At 49.6% G+C, this 20,222-nt stretch overlaps 2 protein-coding genes across 7 annotated transcripts in view; one reads left to right on the forward strand and one right to left on the reverse strand.

Moving 5' to 3' along the window:
• LOC119382861 (ecdysone-induced protein 74EF) overlaps positions 1 to 20,222 on the reverse strand; it is a 266,794-nt gene that overhangs the window by 188,317 nt on the left and 58,255 nt on the right. The window lies entirely within an intron of this gene.
• Positions 5,311 to 19,460, forward strand: LOC119381562 (U7 snRNA-associated Sm-like protein LSm11). Its single transcript, XM_049412335.1, has 6 exons — positions 5,311 to 5,523; positions 9,587 to 9,754; positions 10,692 to 10,904; positions 13,161 to 13,333; positions 14,285 to 14,391; positions 17,391 to 19,460. The coding sequence occupies exons 1-6, from the start codon at positions 5,311 to 5,313 to the stop codon at positions 17,594 to 17,596; spliced, it is 1,080 nt and encodes a 359-aa protein (XP_049268292.1). The 3' UTR covers positions 17,597 to 19,460.

Genomic DNA, 20,222 nt, shown 5'->3' on the forward strand with positions numbered 1-20,222 from the left:
CTGTGCATGGGAAGGAGTCCGAGCTGTAAGTATCGCGATAACGTTCGACTGCACGGGCGTTCTGAAGAGGACGACGCGTTATCACGTCTCCAACAAAGAGATAAACTAGACGGTGGCGCTATATTCGGACTTGGGAAAATTCACAAACGGTACATATATGCATATGCAGCGGCCAACACACGGCAAAGCGCCTTGCACGGCCCCTCGCCCATTTTCGACCCTCAGTGTCTTTCTCTTTTCTCTTTTTTTTATGCCGCCAACGATTGCCCAACCTGCCTTCAAAGTGATAAGACACTGTAGCGTCGCGAATGCAGATGACGTTAAAGTTCGGTGCGGATTGAATCATTTCACCAGGGCTTAATGTCTCCCTTCATCGGAGGGGGGGGGGGGGGGGGCTCATAGAGTGGCGACCTATATATTCTGTTATTCTGGGTGAAAGTCAGTGCCGTCACAACTCTCGCAGGCCACAGCATTAGGTTGTGTTTGGTACAATCACAGTGCAGTGAAGCTAACCGTCTCTAAAATTAAACGAATGCTTATGAAAGCTACACAAAGAAATATATCATTCAGAGTCTGTTTCGCGTGTTTTGCTCAGTGTGCCGATCCAATCAACCACTAAAAAGAGGGCGTTTTAGAAATAATTTTTCAAAAATGACTTGGGGTGTCAAAGGATAACGATATGCGAACTCAGACCAAATAAGTCTAGCTGCAAAGCAGAACATTAGTTCGCTCACTGCACTGAGAACCTCAGGCACGACAGTGCTATATTTTATTTGAACACGAAAGTGTTTTATGCCGGGGTCCACCAAGACTTTCATGACACTGAGATCGGGCTAGTTGGTACTGATCCATATTTTCTATAAGCGCGAAGGACACGTGACACAAACGAAGCACACAGGACAAGCGCTACTTTCATGACGTATTCATGACAAGACTTTCATGACGTATTTCCGTCACGGAAATACGTCAGCAAATAGAACGCCATCAGATGGCAAAGAAAAACAACTGTAAGAAAAAGTTCCGTTCACAGGAGTCAAACCCATGACCTCTCGGTCCGCGACGATGGCTGGCGGGCGTTTAGCCCACTGAGCTACCGCTAAACACATACCGGTGGCTACATGAACGCGCCTTTTATCTTTCACGTTTTCCTCTCACACTGCTCTTGGATGGATGGATGGATGGATGGATGGATGGATGGATGCTATGAGCGTGCCCTCTATAACAGGGCGCAGACATGTGTGCCACCAGGCTCGAAAAAAAAAAATGCAGTGGCTTAGTTCGGCTATGCCAGGATATACGTAGCGTTAGCTAAGGTTCAGCTGATTATTCTTAGCTTTCTTTGTTGTCAAGCTTCTGCGCTTTTCTCCGCCAGTTAGCAGCATTTGCGCTCTCCTTCTCCATGGCCCTACCACACTGGCAAACGCCAGCCAGCCGGTCTGACAAATGGCTAACCTCTTTGTCCTTCCGTTTTTCTTTTCCTCCTCCTCCCCGCTATATGTATACCCCGACTGATACATCTGCGTATGCGCGCAAAATTAAGGGGCTGATATAGTCTAGCGTAACGTCGACGCGCTCGGCACGCGCGGCGCGACCGACGTGTCCGGCGTCCGTAAGCGCGCCCCGACTGCAGCCGCCGCGAGATGCGACATGCTGCATTCCACGCCGGCGACGTTACCCAGACTGCACTGCGTCTGCGTCTCTTCGTGAAGAAGGGATGCCGAGTGCGCTCAAATGCGCATGCGCAGACCAGCGCGGCGAGCGCGGCGGCTCCGGTCTGCTCCGGTGCGCTAGCTGTGCGACCTGTGACCTCACTGCTCCTCGCGCATGCGCAGCACGGCTCTCAGAATGCCACGCGAAACTGCTCCGCCTCGGCCAGTGCAGCTAATGCTGCAAAAAGCTTCGTTGCCACCGCAATTAGCTCCGGCAACGCGCCGTTGCTACGACCATCCCATTCGGCGCGTTTCCAATAGGAAAAGTGTAATTTCGTCAACGCTTTCACGGCGGCTTTAGCCCAAGCCTCGTAAAGCCTCGCTCATAGCATCCGTCCATATTGAAAGATAGCTCTACGACGCTCGCCGGGCCCTGCAGCTGTCACACCGCGTTCCCCGCTCGCTCTCTGAGAATTAACGGACAGGCTAGAGGGAAGACACGACGCTCGTCGGGTTTCTCTTCGCGTTTCACGACGCTTTGAAGAAGTACATATCGAGTATCAGTGTTTACTATGTGCTTGTTGATGCCATCATTGCGCGGGATTCACCATATGCGGTGTCCAAATATATCTTGACAACTTCAGCTACCGCAAGGGTTAAATCATCATTACGGGCGTTAGTCCTCGGTGCGGATATGTGCCACAAGGCGTTAACGTGGGTGCGTCCACATCAAGCGGTGCTATATCTGCCAAAAAACAATAGACATTATACAAGCTCTCATATACCAATGCACTATAAACAATTAACCACGTTTAACTTTCGTGTTATACCGTTTCCTATGACGCAGGGATCAGCCATCTTTTTACACGTACTTGCCTAAAAAGTAGGCAATATACATGCGTCTTTCGCATTGCAACAGACTCGTAATACACAACTAAACGAATGACGACTGACTGTTGACCTAAAGAGACGAAGGTGAACCTTCACTGATTGCCAAATAGGTAGCCGCACGCACAGGTGCCTCGTTTAAAAGTGTGTTGCGCCAAGAAGCTCAGTCGAACATGGTGGTGACCCATGGTGTGCAGCGTTTCGGGCAATTGCATTCAGCAATACGATGAAACCTGTTTCTTTCTTTCTCTTTTTTTGATGATTCCCCATCAACCGAATAACTGCGATTAAATCATTATTCAAAAGATTGGAGAGCTATAATTCATCTCCACAAAGCACTATTACATTAAAAAATATCAACTCCAGTGCTTGGCAAATGGGTGCCGCAGTGCTACAGTTGGCCCGCCAGGCTGGGGGGGGGGGGGGGGGAGCGCCCCCCCCCTGACTATAAGCCCACAAGTTCAAGTTTGACATGTCACTATGTGCTGTGGTAACAGCACGCCATTGTAAGGAGCGTGTTGTGTTCGTGCCACGACAAACTCAGTCTTCGTGATCAAAAAAAAAAGAAAAAATCGGGTATGCTATTCTATATTACGTCATTGGTCAACCCAGGATGCTACAGCCTCCTTCAGATTGGCTTAAAATAAATGCCGCCATTACGAAATTTGACAGGATGGCGGAATCTGACAGTGTTCAGAATAGACCCCCCCCCCCCCGCATCTCAATGTTGTTGTTTTGTAACAGATAATATCAATAAAGTCTATCTTGTGAGGATGAAGCGCATGTACCTCTCTATGAGCTATGATTATAGTTTGTGTTTGGCGACGGACTCGCACCCAGCAGCGTTCCTTGCTCCATTGTATTTGCACGAGCAGTGAAAATCGTGAAAGTCCAACCCCTTAGCTTCGACTGCCAATCGTCGACTACAAAAACAAGCGAAAGAATAATATATATAGCGTATGAAGACTGGCGTATTCGGAGTGTGAAGGGATATCTAGCTCGGTCGAGGAGGGGAACCTTGACGACCCATCATAGCCACCGCGAATACATGACAAGCCAATCAATAAGCAATAATTGTTTCATTGGATATCGTGTCCCGAAATACAGACTGACGTGCGCCCACGCTAATTCGCCCTGCGTTATTAATTAGTGCTCCACGCACTGTAAGACGATGGCAAAATTCATCATAAACGCTGGGGTGTTGCACGGGGAAAAAAAAAACGCACAAAACAAAGAACAAAAGAAAAACAGTGGAATACGTATATGATTCCAAATTAGTTAATGATCTATGGTGATTTTTTTTATTTTTTAGAAATACGCTTGCAATAGGACGCACTGAAGTCCAGCAAATAAGCAGTAATGCCTGAACGCAGGTCTCTAGATGAGCGCAAGATGATTGTCAGGCCAACAACGGCTTCGCGTTCGACAATTAAAAACATCGAAAATTGTTTACGTCACATCTGATCGCATCCATACCTTTTCCACTCATCGTTTCCCATAGCCAATCGTTGGTTGCTAGAATCAATCAGTTGGTTGCTAGAACCAATATGACCACACACTATCTTCAGTAAATAATTAAATATGAATACACTGGCTCTCTCACACTACTTTACCGAAAGCAGATGAAATCTCAGTTCGCTTCACCTTCGTCTTCAGAAGTGTAAGAGAGAGAGAGAGAAGAGGAAGGCAGGGAAGTTAACCAGATGCTAGTATCTGGTATGCTACCCTGCACTGGGGTGGTGGAGTAGGGGATTGAAAGAGAGGAAAAAAATAAGAATAAAAACACGGCAACACGCACACGAGAGCGTTCCACTCAAAGTCGTTCAGAAAGGCCAGTAGCTCGCAGGAAGCCCATTAGCGCTTGTACTGCGGCGTTAAGTCTGGACGAAGGCGTAATGTTCTTTCCTGAGGCTGGTCATCTAACCTGTTGAGTGCATTACAAAGCGATTGTCTTTGTGCGCTCTACTCCGGGAAGTCGCACAGAACATATCGAACGTTTCTTCACCCCCCGCAGTGTACGCAGGTGGCGGTGTCGGCCATCCCTATGCGGAACGCTGTCAGAAGTATAATGTGTTCGCCATAGGCGTGCGCAGGGTTCCCCATCAGGGGGGGCAAAGGTTCATCGCAGCGCCCCCCCACCCTACTAAGTCAATGTATGGGGCAGATTTTGCGCCCCCCCCCCCCTCTTAGGTGACGAAGGCTCAATGTACGGGGCAGCTTTTGCGCCCCCTTCTTAGGTGATTAGGGGGGGGCGGCCGCCCCCCCTGCCCCCCCCCCCCCTGTGCGCACGCCTATGGTGTTCGCAATACCTACAACCTGCTATGTATCTTATGTAAGTGTATATAATTTCGCCTTTCGCGTCAGGTTTCTGGCCCTGACCACATGAATGAGCCAGCCTTGGATATGCGATATTCAAGTCATAGCTCATAATTGTTGCGTTTCATTGAGTAGAGATGTTTTTGCTTTAGTTTTGTTCATGTATAAAATAGCACGTTTTTTTTCGTTGTTTTGTATTTTTCATGTTGTAACCAGCTCCCCTCTGTAAAGCTTCGGCGATTGAGGGTAACAAAATAAATAAATAAATAAATTATATTTTTGTTCCCGCTAATTAAACCATAACCTGCCCAACGGAACGGCCCTCCTGCGAGCGCGGCTTACGAGCAAACGAAACCGAAACCTCACGCTTTGGTTGCGAAACTGGCGCCAGGAGTAAGCGGAAGCTTTCCGCTGTTCGAATACGAAGCGGCGCCTCCCTCACATTCAGTGCGCCAATATGGCGGCGCCCAGCAATGTCGACGACCGTGGTATAGAATTAACGAAAGAATTACGCGATCCTTACGGCGTTTTCTACGATGAGGATGTGCTCGCGCCTGTGCCGGATGTCCAGCCTCTCTCCAGTCTGGAGGAGTTTGCTGATAAGTACATGCGCGATAAAAAGGCCGTGGTTCAAGCCGAAACGACGCCGAGAGTTCAGCGGGAAGTGCAGGTAAACAATCGGCAGGCGCCGTTTTGAAAACGCGCTTGTTGCCAAAACGGTCTTGCGAAACGGATCGTTTGATTTCGCCTTGTATGTCTGCGTCTGCTTGCAAGACGGTGTTTCCTCCGTCAGTTGAAACGATCATAGGCTTTTGAAAACCTTGAGCAATCGTGCAAACATTGGCCGGAGACTGCCGTTTTGTTTCGATTGATGGGTGCTTTTATGTTTTTTGAATCTCATCTTTCTGCTGCTGCTGTTGTATGGGCGGCACGGCCCGGTCAGGCAATGTTTGCCTTTAGCCCTGCCCCTAGAACAATTTCATTGTTGTCCTAAATAAACCAAGAATTAAAAAGAAAACCGCCCAACGGGCCTGGCCCGCTTTGTGCGAAAACGAACTGTGCATCGACGGTGCCATGTAAAATTGTGAAAGACGAACGCATTTAATGCGAGATCTCTCACAAATCTGAAAATACCTGGTCTCGTGCACATTGCTGGCTTTCCAGTTACGCGTACTTTGTGATCGATATAACCTGGTTCTTGTGTGGTATGGTGCAGATTTATGTTGTCAACTTTGTGAGAAGCCCTGCAATGTTTCTACAAACAGTCGCTGTTCACTTGTATTTCTTACGATAGTGAGGAAAGCTGCATCTCGTCGTACCGTCAAAACGTGATGTAGCAACCGACGATAGTTGCATTCCTGTGAAATAGATTAGTAAATGTGTCACCACGGGTGCATTCTGGAAGTCGGTCCGTTAATGCTCTACAGATGCACTTATGAACCCACATGGCTAGGGCTATAAAAACAGTATATTTTCTTCGTTTGGTTGCCTCCTTTTCAGTATTTCATTATATAGCTTTATTCTGCTTTTGTGACGAGCATGTACTACCTAAACTCCCGTGCACACACACATACACGCACGCCCGCGAAAGAAGAACGTATTTATATATGCTACAATTCTTCGTAAGAGCAGATACCAGCCAATCGCGATATTGGACACGTCATCTTAGAAGGTGATAGGGCAGCGGCAAGCAGCGCAGGCACTTGCAAACAAAAAGCTTTGCGAATACAACCACTGGTCTGCCGCAGGGGCGTAGCCAGAAATTTTTTTCGGGGGGGGGTTCAACCACACTTTATGTATGTTCGTGCGTGCGTTTGTATGTGTGCGTGTATATATACGCAAGCAAAACTGAAAAATTTCGGGGGGGGGTTTGAACCCCCCCCCAACCCCCCCCCCCTTGGCTACGCCCCTGGTCTGCCGAATGAAGACATTTGCTTTCTGTATAGCGAGCACCGTGGTTCTAGTTTTCTTTTTCATATTCTCCCCTGTGTGTGTGGCTTTACATAGCGACAAAAGCTAAGATTATGACACTATTGCTGACTGGCAGCGTTTCGCGTCCCAAGGTTGCCCTTCTAAATCCCTCACACTTTTTGTTGCCTAATTTCTATACAGACTCTCTGTGAACTACCGCCCTTGTAGGTCCGCAGAGTAAAGGAACACGTATATAAGACACCAAATGAGCCTTCCTTAAATGTATAGACGATCTGCAGGCATTTATTTTTACAAACGCTAGTCGACAGATCTTGTTCCTCACTAATTTTTTTACGTTACGTTAGAGTACGTCGCCACTGGCAGCAGGCACGTGTTCGCAGTTACTTTCTCCCAGTATGTGACGTGACGTCTTGTTTCGGGCCGCATATGTGAGCAAGCGTGGAAGCAAGTAGGTAGGGTCGACCCACGGTGATGGAATGAGGGATGCATAGTACAATCACGCGACGCTTCACTTACAATGATTGCTGTCCTATCTTGCCTCAGCGAGGTATTCAAACAGGTATTCGAATGCGTAATGAAACTGTACTGTTCAGTAAGGAATATGCTTTTCCTAAGCAGGTGGACGTGGTTCTCCTTGCAAATCATGTCCAACTGCTTAGGTAACTAATCAGCGGCGACGTGATTTCAGTAAATTTCGACGGTACATAAAAAAAATGTGTTCGAAGTGAGCACATTTATATTTATTTGGTCTTCCTTGCAGATGATATGTCCGCCTGCGCGAATATTTCATCTGCAGCGACGTGATTTCAGTAAACTTGGAAGACATTTAAAAAGAAATTTGTTCGGTGTAAACACGCACATGCACACGCGCGCAGCAGGGTATATAGTCGGTGGTAAATACAGGCGCCGTCGGGTCGACCGCGCGCCCGTGCCCGAGTCAGGCGTCCCGTCGGCCGCAGAACCTCGCGAGGTCGCCGCTGGTCAGCGACCCCCGCCGCCGCCGCCGCTGGTGCTGCAGCAGATGCATGCGGCGGCGGTCGTGTCACCGCGACCGGTCGCGCGGTGCCGGTGGGTGGCGGCCATGTGACCGACGTCACTCCATCGTTCTCCTGCACTTGATCCGTGTGTGTACGCGGCATCGTTTGTAAAGCCCTGCAACTACTGATATACATGTCCGAAAAGCGTCTTAACGTAGGCATGGGGGAGAGGACGCCACCCCCCTCCCTTTATAGGAGAACCCTGTCTACGCCTATGCCTCTTAAGTTTAGAACTGATTATGCGAGCAGATAACACGTTGGCCTGGACACACGTCATTGGCGAAGACGGCCTGCCTATAGCAAGTAGCATTTAGGTTGAAAATTTTCTATAAAAATTCGTTCCAAAGGTTCGCAGCAGTTTATATCAGGGGAAACAAAAGAACATTTAAGACGTTCAAGGCTCCGCTTTTTTTTTTTTTCCTCATGTATACTATTACACCCTCGGTTCTGGTGTTCTAGTTCCTGCGTGATACTTTTCTACCTACTAGGTATTTGTTATCGACTTTTTTATGACTACAGCACATGATTCGCAACAGTTCTTGCTTATAAGGGGAGAGGGGGGGGGCGAAAATTTGCAAAGTGCTGTTAAATATAGGACATCTTCTTCGGCACATTAATGCTGTCGGTCACACAGAGTTTGTACGCGCAAGTTAACATAGGAAGGACAACACACGCACCCACTCGAAGCGCTACGTGTGAGTGCGTACTGTCCGTCCTTTGTATGTCTTAGCTTGCGTCCACACAAAATGCGTTTATAAGTTCTGTTTACCATCGGCTGATGTACTTCGATGGCTACCGTCTGTTTTCACGAGTCCCAGCGTAAGAAGAACGCGTGTACGTGCGTTGATGATATTTGGTATGGTAGCGTTTGTTTTCTTTCGTTTCCTCTGGTTTCGATCCGTGTCTCAATTAGTTTTTCGCGCTAATTTCATCAGCAACTATACTTTGACGGATCCGCCCGGATGAACCGATTAACCTTCTGCATGGGATGGAAACTGTATTATCAATATTTAAACGATAACTTTATTAATTTCAATAGAATCTTCTTTGTTCAACAATACTCGAGAAGCTTAATAATTGTAGACTAACTGTGTAACTAGGCGAAATACAGGTGAGTGAGTGAGTGAGTGAGTGAGTGAGTGAGTGAGTGAGTGAGTGAGTGAGTGAGTGAGTGAGTGAGTGAGTGAGTGAGTGAGTGAGTGAGTGAGTGAGTGAGTGAGTGAGTGAGTGAGTGAGTGAGTGAGTGAGTGAGTGAGTGAGTGAGTGAGTGAGTGAGTGAGTGAGTGAGTGAGTGAGTGAGTGAGTGAGTGAGTGAGTGAGTGAGTGAGTGATATATAACATAGTTGTTGGGATTTTACGTCTCAAGAACCACGATATGATTAGCAAAGGTAACCGCAAAACCACACGAGACACAGAAAGAGACAACACGAAGCGAAAAGAGACAGCACGAAACAACCGCTTAGTGATGTCTATTTCTGTGTCCCGTGTGGTTTTGCAGTTACCTCTGCTAATCATGAATCACCAGCTGGCCTCCTACACCCATACTCTCCTAAGCCACGATATGATTATGAGAGACGCCGTAATGGAGGGCTCCGGAAATTTCGGCCACCTGGTGTTCTTTAACGTGCACCTAAATCTAAGCAGACGGGTCTCTAGCATTATGCCTTTATCGAAATGCGGCCACCACAGCCGGGATTCGATCCCGCGGCCTTTGGATCAGCAGAGTGAGTGTAAAGCACTGTGCGTCGGCGCGGCAATACACAGCAGCAGCAGCAGCCGGAGGATGAGCCCCAGGAGCAGCGTGGCGGCAATGTTCGGCGTGGTCCGCGCGCCGTGGCCAGTGTGGTGGAGCGCAGCACGATGGGAGGCATGCACACCCAGGGACCCCTGAGCATCCTCTTCCGAGCGGTGCGCGACCGGCTGCGCGTCAAGGTAAGAACGTTTCCCCTTTCACCCCATCTCCTCCTCTCTCTCAGTCTTGCTCCATGGGGAGGTGGCTGGGCGCCGGCCTTTTTTGTCGGTCTCGGCTGCTCCTTTTCTCCTCACCTATTTTCCCTCATTCCTCTTGGCCCCTTTCTGTGCACTGCTGTGAGGTGTCCTCCACGGGAGCGGCGGTGCTCCTTTTCTCTTCGTTCTTTCTCTTTCTTTATTTTTTACAAGAGCCACTTACACTTATCCCTGGAGGCATGCGGCGAAGCGGAACGACGCGATCCACCGTATTACGAAGCGACGGAAGCACGGAGCGTCCCTATAAAATCTCTATTAGGGAGAAAGCGATAGGCTGTAAGCAGATAATGGAAGTAATATAATAATAATTGTTGGTGTTTGACGTCCTAAATTCATGATATCATTACGAGGGACACCGTAGTGGAGGGCTCCAGAAATTTTCACCATCTGGTGTTCTAACGTACACCTAAATTAAGTACACAGGCCTCTAGCATTTCGCCTCCATCGAAATGCCGCGGCCGGGATTCGATCCAGCGACCTTCGGGTCAGCAGTCGAGCACCATAACCGCTAGACCACCGTTGTGTGGTGGTATAATGGAAAGCAGTAAATTGAGGTCGTAAGGCCATCGAGGTGAGGAAAACTCACAGGACGTCTCTTATGCACTCGCGTAAGACGACTCGAAGACGAAAGTCATCTTCTTTTCTGCTTCTTATCTGCTTCTTCTCCTTTTTCTCCTCAGTCGATTGCATTAATCCTCCCCGGCCTATATTAATCTTTCCCTCGAAGCCGAGTAATGCTCAGCTTCGAGGATCTTACAACGGCCGTCCTGTTTATCATGAAGTAACTGATGGCCAGCGAGAACCGCGGTACCGGTGTATAGTGATGTTCAAGAAAGGGCACGGCGCTCGCTTATCGGCGCAGGTGTGGACGCGGAGTCACACACGGGTGCGCAGCATCCTGACGGGCTTCGTGCACGCCTACGACCGGCACCTCAACTTGGCTCTGGCCGACGTTGACGAGGTGCTGCTGCTGCCGCCGGCACCGTCTCTACCGACGGCGACAGGTGACGCGAATGAAAAGAAGACGGCGACAGAGACGACGACCAGCGCGCCTGCAGCACCGCTGCCGACCCAGGTACACGACTTTCCATGCTGGGAAGGGACGACTCCACGTTCTGGACACGCAGCAGCATAGGCGTCGGCGGGATTTTGTCGTAGGGGGTGCAAACCCGTGTTGCGTCGCTGCTGCGGGATGGGGGAGCGTTGGTTTAAGCTTGGGTGAGGGGGCAAGTGCTGGTGTGGCTTGAGGCAGGCAAGTGCCCCTTTGCACCCCCCTGCCGACGCCCATGCGTAACAGTACGCGTTCTGTAGAACGCGTTCGCAGTCGCCTCAGCTATAAGGCGATGGTCTGCGACCAAACGCCGCACTGCATATGAAGAGCAGCGTTGTCTTGCTGTGGAGAGAGAAACGACTTTATTTATCCTGTCTTAAAGGTAAAGGGGCTGCGAGAAGAAGGCGAGAGAGGTTATCCTATACTTGCGGTAGGCCTCATGTACCACCTCAGCCCACCTCAGGATAGCTCATGAAGTTCGGGGTTGTAGCTGCGCATGGATGCCTCACACAGCTCCCGACTATACATAATAATCTACAAAGGTTAGGCGGAGGGCAGTGGCAATTGTGTGGACCTAAACCACACTGCCACATAATGTGGTTTAGGTCCGCTCTGCTAGCAGGACAATACTTTCAGGCTGAGCTAAGGTATATTCATCGGGTACATTTTATGACGTAAGGCGAGGAGAAGAAAAGTTCGAGCTTGTAGTTTACGCCGTAGCACTTCGTCTGTATTGTACCAAGGACAAGAGTAGCAGTTTGTGCGATTTTGTGTATGCTGCATGATCTTTAATATGCGTGATCTATAATGTAATACGATCAACACAATAGGACAAACTACGAGAGACCGGGGCATTCTTACACGCCGTCCGTAAGCACGTGTGTCTATGTATCTCCCTTTCGCCATCGTTTTTCATGCGATACCTATGCACCAAACTATAAGGAGGAACTCATGTCAAATAATGAAGCCGAGGTAGCTGATGCGTAGTTTTTGCCATCAGTAGCAAGAGAAGGAGAGGTCAGAGAAAGGAAGTACAGGAAGGGAAACACATCCGGTCTGCAGGGGCGTAGCCAAGGGGGGGGGGGGGGGGTTGGGGGTTCAAACCCCCCCCCGAAATTTTTCAATTTTGCTTGCGCATATATGCACGCACACATACAAACGCACGCACGAACATACATGAAGTATGGGTGAACCCCCCCCCCCCCCCCCGAAAAAAATTTCTGGCTACGCCCCTGCCGGTCTGCTACCCTGCGCACTCGAAAAGTGGTAGAAGGACGATGCGGTCATAGCGCTCGTGTCGTCTTGTCTGTGCCGTCCGTGTCACGATTTTGCGCTATTGCTTTGATGGCAAAGCGAAAAACAAATGGCAATATGTTAATTGCCCAGAATTATTAACGCAGAGTGTTATTTTGAGAACTTAATTGCGTTAGGGACGAGACACCAGAGTAGAGGACAGGACGATGTTGTGCCTCAGCGCAAAGGCAACAATGTCGCCGACTTTCCAACAAAGAGGGATCCTGGAAAACGGCGTCTTCGCCCAGCCGGCCTCGACAACTGACGCCAGTCGTTGTTCTACGTTGCCCAGTGACCAAAAAGAGGCTCCACACCTGCGACCTAAAAGAGGGTCACATCACAATGGACTGGTACCTTACTTAAGGGCAGGTTGGTCCGTTGTTAGGGGAGTCGAACCAGCCGACGTGGGCGGGCTGGCAGTCATGTTGACTGAGAGCGAAAACATGTAAATAGTCTGTACATAAAATATTTCCTTCTTCACCTTGTCCTTACTGACTACTCCGAGCACGATGCACACCCGTGTTCGCACGGGCCACGCAACCCGAGTCCCAACAGCGGATCCAGAGGTGGGATACAACGACGCGTATTCCCAGCAGCGAGCCTGAGGGACGACATCGGACCATAACGGTGGCGGTAGTGATGGGCCACGCTACATCATTCCTAACAACGAACACTTCTACTCTGGTGTCTCGTCCCTATAGCACAGTTTAATTTCTCAAAATAATGTCTTACCAACCAGCCCCCCAACGCACGCTCCTTAACCCAGAATGGTTGCTTGCTGGCCATTCAACTCATTTTCATTGCAGCTGCTTTAACATCACAACACAGGACACAGCCCGATGTACTAGATTCCACTTCACTCTGTCTTTATCGTCGTGCCTTCCTTTATTCGTTTCGCGCTGTTACACGGGTGTCTTTCCTATCGCTTTCTTTTTTTTTTAACCACGCAATGTTCATGTTTGACAAACCGTTCTGACATCGTCATAGGTGGTGCATCAGCAGCAGCTGCAGGATGAGGAGGAGGAGGAGGATGGAAAGGAGATCAAGACGAGCGCCTCCACTGGTAAACCTATCGAGCTCTGGCTTCCTGCGTGGGCGATTCCTTCGGGCCGCACAATTCCTGAGAAGGACGCACATCCTTCTGCCTGCCCTACTCCATCGTGGGTCCCTCTTTGGGCTACTCGTACTTGTTATGCGGCATAAAGGACAATAATTAGCTGTATACTCCTTTTCACAGGAGAGAAGCACCTCCTTTCTGGACTGTGGCACGGTAGTACACAGACTAACGTCGCTGCCTGGGCAGTGCGTTTTGGGGGTTCACGCCTATTACCACAGCACAAAGGGGAACTCCCAGAAACGCACTATCAAGGCAGTGACGTCAGCCATTGTACTCCCGTGCCTCAGCCCAGAAAGGAGGTGCTCCCGTGAAAATGTCTGTCATTGCCGGACCTCGCATCTTTCATCGTTCGCGCAGCGTCTTGATGCTGCGCAGCGTCTTGCCCACAATGTAGATCACGTTGGTGGTTACTGACACAAGTACCTACATCTGAGTGCACGAGTGTTTTCTTTGTTTGCTGCCTTTCTGTTCTACTTTTGCACTCCTTTCGCGGCCTGATCGAGGGTGCTTTGGGTAAAAGTAGCGTAGTAGCGACTAAGAATATATACAAGCTAATAAGGTTGTTACGGGGGCCAGTTGGTACGACTTCACGTTATAACGCTCTACCAGGAATTGAAAAAGATCAAGGGAACGAATTACGCACGGAAGGTGATCACCCTTGGTTGGTAACAACTTTATTGATAGGTCTGCAGAGCTTTCGCCGACCGGGTCTTAGGTCTCCCACGTGGGGAATTACTAGCAGCGTTAATGTATATTTTTTTAACAGGCAATGTTTATGTGTACAGTGTACAATTCATCCCAGCGTTGAAATATCTGCTTCGCGAGGCTGGCATAGCGGCGCGTAACCAGGTTCCTCGAAAAACCATGGTAACCTGGCAATAAGCAGTTCTTTGCTGTTAAGTTAGGTAGTTGCTACACCTGTACGACGGGAGAGTTGAGTAGCGATACGCGGGCGTCCGAGCCCTCGCCTCAGACACTGGCTGTCTGTTTTCAGTGCGACCGCCAGCTGCGACTCATCCGAAGAGCGGCCGAGGCAGCGGTGCCCTCGCCGCAAGGCCGTCTGCATCCCGTTGGAACGACTGGATGTGCAGCCGGAGTCTGGTGAGCTCTACACGTTTGTACCTGTGGGGGCGTCCCCCCCCCCCCTTAGTCACCTATACTCCGTGTCATACATCAGGTGCGACGCTGTGGAAGCTATGCAAGAAGTTCGGCCAGCAAAATGTTTAAATCCGCGTGTCTTTTGCTTGGCCTCCGCGATTAGTTCCTGCAGCGCGCTGACAGTGCCAATCGCGGAGGCCACGAAACCAAAAAGAAAGAGACGCTAAGCGATCCAGAACAAACTATCGACAGTACTGTAAATAACGGGGTACGTTCATTTCTTGGGAACAAATCATCTTCTTTTATTATACAGCCTAGGGAGTGAAACAAAATCACATTACGGGTGGTAAATTCATTGAACTGTTCGCGCGAACGCGTCTACTGCAAGAAGTCTCGCTAGCTGCCATAGCGTTGCACCTGATGTATGAGACGGGGTATAATACGGGGTGCAAAGTCTACTCCATACTTTTGCCGAGTCTGCCTGTTATAAGAGAAAGGTTATGGTCACGCAGGTTTGTGACGATAGTCGCGGCCGAAGGCCCTCCATGTTGCATTCCAAGAACTGTTTACTTCCTAAACCCCGGCACCAAAGTTAGGCCATTATGAGCAGCATGTCATCCCTTAATTTTAATTTTTGTTTCTTTCATCGTAAAGCATGTTTTTTGGACTCGACCAACCGGGTGGGGGGGGGGGGGGGGGGGGAGTCTGCGATGAACCTTCGCCCGCCCTAACGGGGAACCCTGCGCACGCCTATGCTTACCTCGTTATCTTTATACGGCAGTTCATACACTGCGTCGTGGCTTCAATGCCGAGCATTTGGTGCCGAGAAGATGACCATGCAACGAGCTGCGACGTTTACCGCGCTGTTCACGTCCACACTAATCTATAACCAGCGACAGTGTCCTCAACAGCAGAAACTGCGGGAACATTCGTCGTTGCGTCAGTGTCTGTGTCAGCTGTTTCACCAATTTCGTACACTGCAGCGAAAAGCTGTATACCGTATTTACTCGAAAATAGGTCGATCACTACATATTGTGTTGTGCGAGAAATAAAAAAAAACAGTATTCTAACATATAGGTCGGCCCATATCTTTGAAAAGCGGATAAGGTGGACGCACCTTTATTTACAATGAGCACGCACAAAACCCACGACGTGTAAGATCCCCGCGTGCAAAAGCGTGGCTTTTGCCATCCGTGTTTTCTATTCGAAGATGGTACCAGTGGGTTCCGGAAAAAACGTCCCCGGAAAAAATGTCCCCATTTGCGTTGTCGGAAAAAACGTCCCCAGACGGGACCATCGAACGTTGCGCCTTCCAGTCGCCAATTCTTCATTTCTCAACGCAAAAAAACAAGGGATATGCGCGAAGATTGCAGTTTACTGAAGTAATACAGACGCCATAATGACATATCAACTTCAGCCACCCATTATTAAAGGGACACTAAAGGCAAATAATTTATGTCCGAGTGAAAGCTCAATGTATGGCAACTTCTAAAACGGCAATATTATCGACAGCAGTGCCCTACTTATCGAGAAATTAAGGTAAATGTATCGCACGATGAGCGCCACGAGTGGGACATTTTCGAAGTGATCCCGATGACGTATGAGAGTCTGCCTACAATAAATCACTAGTAATCAAACTAGCAGCAATAAAAAAGGAACCTTCCGCGCATCAAAAGACGTAATAAAATGCTGTTTGTTCGTTTCCGTTTGATTCATGAAAAAAAAAAAAGAACCTATGTGGCGTTGCCATGGGGAACAATCATGCGGAGGCCTGGAACAGAAGGCTGGGAAGCATGGACCAGTCTCGAGTCGGTGCACCCCCAAAGAAGAGGAGCAAATCAGCGGTCATGGCCATGCAGCAGCGTGTTCATAACCTATGTGAGGACTATACTGCCGGGAAGACGAAAGTTGATTTCCTGACGGCTATCGGGCATACGATTCGGTTTTAATTTCACTTGTTTTCGAGCAAAATGTGGCAGAAAATTTGAGAAGTGTCGAATAAAGAATGCAGTGTTTTGTCAAGTGAGTTCGCACAATATTGGTTTTTCAGTTAATTTTTCACTTGGGGACTTTTTATCCTAGAGAGCAATGCCAGAGGGGACGTTTCTTCCGGGGACGTATCTTCCGGGGACGTATATTCCGGGGACGTTTTTTTCCTACACACGATAATGAGGCCTGCATGATGTGCTGTAGGTGGCGCTATAGTCATCAGCTAAAGAAATAGCGATGGTACAGTGCATCAAAGAAGCGTCCTATATGTAGGACACTGGGCATATACGGGTTAATTTTAAAGTTCATGTGTACCATCCAGCGCTATACGCCGCAGCTCGCGACATTGACGTCATCCAAAGTGACCTGAAGGTGACGCCCAACTTCCGAGACGTCACCACTGCGGCCGAGCTCCGAGGTGACGCAGCTAGTGTGATGACGTCATAGTCGCCATTGCGATTTTGCCGTGCTTGCGTCAGCATGCAGGCTACTACTCGGCGGCTGCTCGCCAGCCCGTGCCCGCGGCGCGCGTGCGGATACTGTGGAAGCCTCAAGAAAGTCGTTGCCACCAGACGACGATGACTGCGCAGCGCCCGCGACAGGCGAAAGAACGCCAGCAGACGATGTCAGTAGCGCGGAAGCGCGTCACAGTTCTGTGTGCCGTGACACACGCTAGGTGGCGGTAGTTGCACCCAGCGGTTTGTCGTTCTCGGAGCTCGCCCAAACCGAAACGGAGAGTGGCCGGTATTAAACAGGCAATTAATTATCTGTCGCGCGCTGCAGCAAGCGATGTGCGGTGTTGTGGCTAATAGGCCCCCAGCAAAGTAGTAAAGCCAAAAAACGCCAAACAAAAATTTTTGTGTCAGTACCCCTTTAACTCTCGAGTCGTCTTACGAATACATAAGGGACCGTGTGACTTTTTATTATTATTATTATTATTATTATTATTATTATTATTATTATTATTATTATTATTATTATTATTATTATTATTATTATTATTACTCACGCAGGCCAAGAGGAGCCCTCTGACCCACCGAGCGACCCGAGGCCCCTGGCGGCAGAACGGACTGCGGTCGTGGCTCAGAAGCGGCCAGCGAGGACCGGCCGGATACGACGTCGCGCCGCGGCCCCGACCCTGGCGCCCCGGTCGAGGCACGTGAACCAGCTATTCGTGCGGGGCGATAACGTCGTCTCCGTCGCCCTGATGCCCGTCTGACTGCGCGGAACGGAATCACTTGGCCAGCCGAAGGTCCTTCTCCTCCCAAAGATAGCAATGGTCCTCCTCCATACAGGCAGTGTCGACCAGATGCCACATATGACGACAATGTGACGAAACACTCCCGCGTTAAGCCAACGCGTTGGATTTCTTGACGTCAGCCACGTCTGGGAGGCAATACTAGTCACCGAGTCGCCCTACCATACGACGGATCTGCGAACTAACAACACCTGTCGTTTCCCGTCCCTATGGTCGCTACAGGCGCTTTTAGCCTGGCAGTCCCGGCCGGCAAATAGCTCCGCCCGAGCGTCTCTTTCCAGTATTTTATTTACCAAGTGTCACTTCGACCAGTCTCTCGGCGAACCATCCGCGCCCCTTCTGGAAACACGATCTGTCCAGTGCACTCGTGGAAGAACAGCGTTGCCGGGAATACGAAGGGGAGCTCAGAAGCGTGTTGAACTGGGCCGGATGGTACATTGCGGGGCGTTTGCGCTTCAAGTCCCACAGAAAGACCAGGAGGAGTGTGTTAGCTGCAGGTGGATCTATCCTCGCAAAATATGCGGACAATTGCCCCGCCCGCGGTTGCCTTCTTTCAGAAAGTTTGTGAAACGTGGGCATGAATAACCAGGAACGCCGTCGTATGTAAGCCGACGCGACGAAAGAAAAAAGCGTTCTTTTCTCGTTCTCGAGTACAACCAAGGCAGCGGCTATACGTTCCCAACTTGCGCTGCGGGCTACGCCAACGACAGCACTGCCGGCGCAACAAATGACCATCCTTTCCTTCTTTTTCCGTGTGACACCTGTGCCCGCGAACATACCGACACCCTTTGTCGACCGCATCGTGTTCTCTCTCTCTCTCATGCACCTTGAGAAACGCCCCCTGAGCAGAGGACCCGCGGTGGCCCGTAAAGTCACTGCGACTTTAGTGGCCCGCAGTGCAGTGCGCCAGCTGTGTGTGCTTCGGTCACCACCATTCGCCTTCCTGGTGCAGCCGGCCGTGAGACACCTAACGGGCCGGATAAACGAGAGTCTGTCTCGGTCCTTTCGAATTCCGCACTCTTCGGGACCTTGACTGTGATGGCAACATGGCCTTCACTGCTACAGTATGTGATTGTGCGATGAGCGCTGTTATGTGTGTGTGCGCGCGCGTCACTTGTGTTCCATTTCCTTCTTCTTCTCTTTCTCTTTCCGGCCGCTTCTTCTTCCAGTAGAAGGTAGCGAACGTGCGCGAAGCCTGGGGGAATGTCATGGGCTTAACATGTTACATGCCTCCTGGTAGGACAACTGTACAAGTCCGCGGCATTTCCTCCTCAAATGCTGATGCACATAAGCGTGCTCCAATGAGGGCGCACTCCAGACTGATGTCATGAGCCGGAAGGCCGGTGACCCTGCCTTCAGAGAACATTGCTTAGTGCATGAGCGGACTCTTCAGTCCTCCTGTAGTCGCGGAGGCTATCGGCTGCCGCGCTTCGGTCGTCTGGGCGGTTGTATCCGGCTGTAGAGTGCCAACAAGTACGCAGGCGAAATGAATGCGCGTTATTGTCACGCCAGTGCATAATGCGCGCGCAGAAGATAGTACGTTTCTTAGAAACACTACTCGCACAACGCCCGATCGTCCTATGTGGAGTTCATAGGAACATTTGGAAGATCGCGGGTCTTCGACTGTACGTTCGTCTTTATTTCGAAGTTTCTCTCTCTCTCAAGAGATTGACTGATATGTATATGCACACAATACTGTAGGGAATGCAAGCATCGCCCAGAGCATGTGTGCGCGTCTTTCTTACAATTTTATTTTATTATTTTGTCGCGAAAGGCGCAACGAAAAACGCGACATCAGTGTCAATAATCAATAAACGCAAATGAAATGCTATTCGTGTCTTTGTTCTTTTGAATAAGTCTGTTGCTTTGAGATCGCAAACCCTTTCAACCGTGATTTAGCGTCCACGTTAGCCGAACATCAGCAGAACATGGAGCTAGTGTAAAGCTTTCAGAATGAGTATGGCACATCAATAAACCAACTAACTAACTAACTAACTAACTAACTAACTAACTAACTAACTAACTAACTAACTAACTAACTAACTAACTAACTAACTAAATAAATAAATAAATAAATAAAAGATAAGAAAAAGTGTTGTGTATAGGTGTACTATTGTGATTCTGTCCTGCTCGAGCATCTTTTATCACACTACAGTATACTATATATCCGAAAAAAATCTAATATAGCTGGAGGGCTGACAACTTAAACTACATGGCACTCACTAAAGCCCAGCATGGTCTTGCATTCCGGCGCGATCGGAATGCGGCCACCGTACGCCAGCCAGTAATCGAACCCTATACTTCGTGCCCATAAGCGTGCGCAGGGTTCCCCTTCGGGGGAGGCGAAGGTTCGTCGCAGCGCCCCCCTCCCTATTATGTCAATGTATGCGGCTGCCTTTGCGCCCCTCTTCTCGTCCCCCCCCCTACAATGTATAGGGCTGACTTTGCGCCCCCCCTTCTCGCCCCCTTGCCCCCCCCCCCCCCGCGCATGCCTATGTTCGTGCCGAAAAACGCGCAACGGCACAGCCTCTACCGAGGCGGCTGAGGTGAAAGAAAAGTTTGAGGCGGCCTGTACTTTCTATGCGAG

Source organism: Rhipicephalus sanguineus, chromosome 2, assembly GCF_013339695.2.
Source record: "Rhipicephalus sanguineus isolate Rsan-2018 chromosome 2, BIME_Rsan_1.4, whole genome shotgun sequence".
NCBI lineage: Eukaryota > Metazoa > Arthropoda > Arachnida > Ixodida > Ixodidae > Rhipicephalus > Rhipicephalus sanguineus.

Coding starts and splice junctions, on each gene's coding strand:
- LOC119381562 (XM_049412335.1), top strand. CDS start 5,311: ATGGCGGCGCCCAGCAATGTCGACGACCGTGGTATAGAATTAACGAAA. Junction 13,334..14,284: donor TCTGCCTGCCCTACTCCATC/GTGGGTCCCTCT, acceptor GTCTGTTTTCAG/TGCGACCGCCAGCTGCGACT. Junction 14,392..17,390: donor GGATGTGCAGCCGGAGTCTG/GTGAGCTCTACA, acceptor TTACTCACGCAG/GCCAAGAGGAGCCCTCTGAC.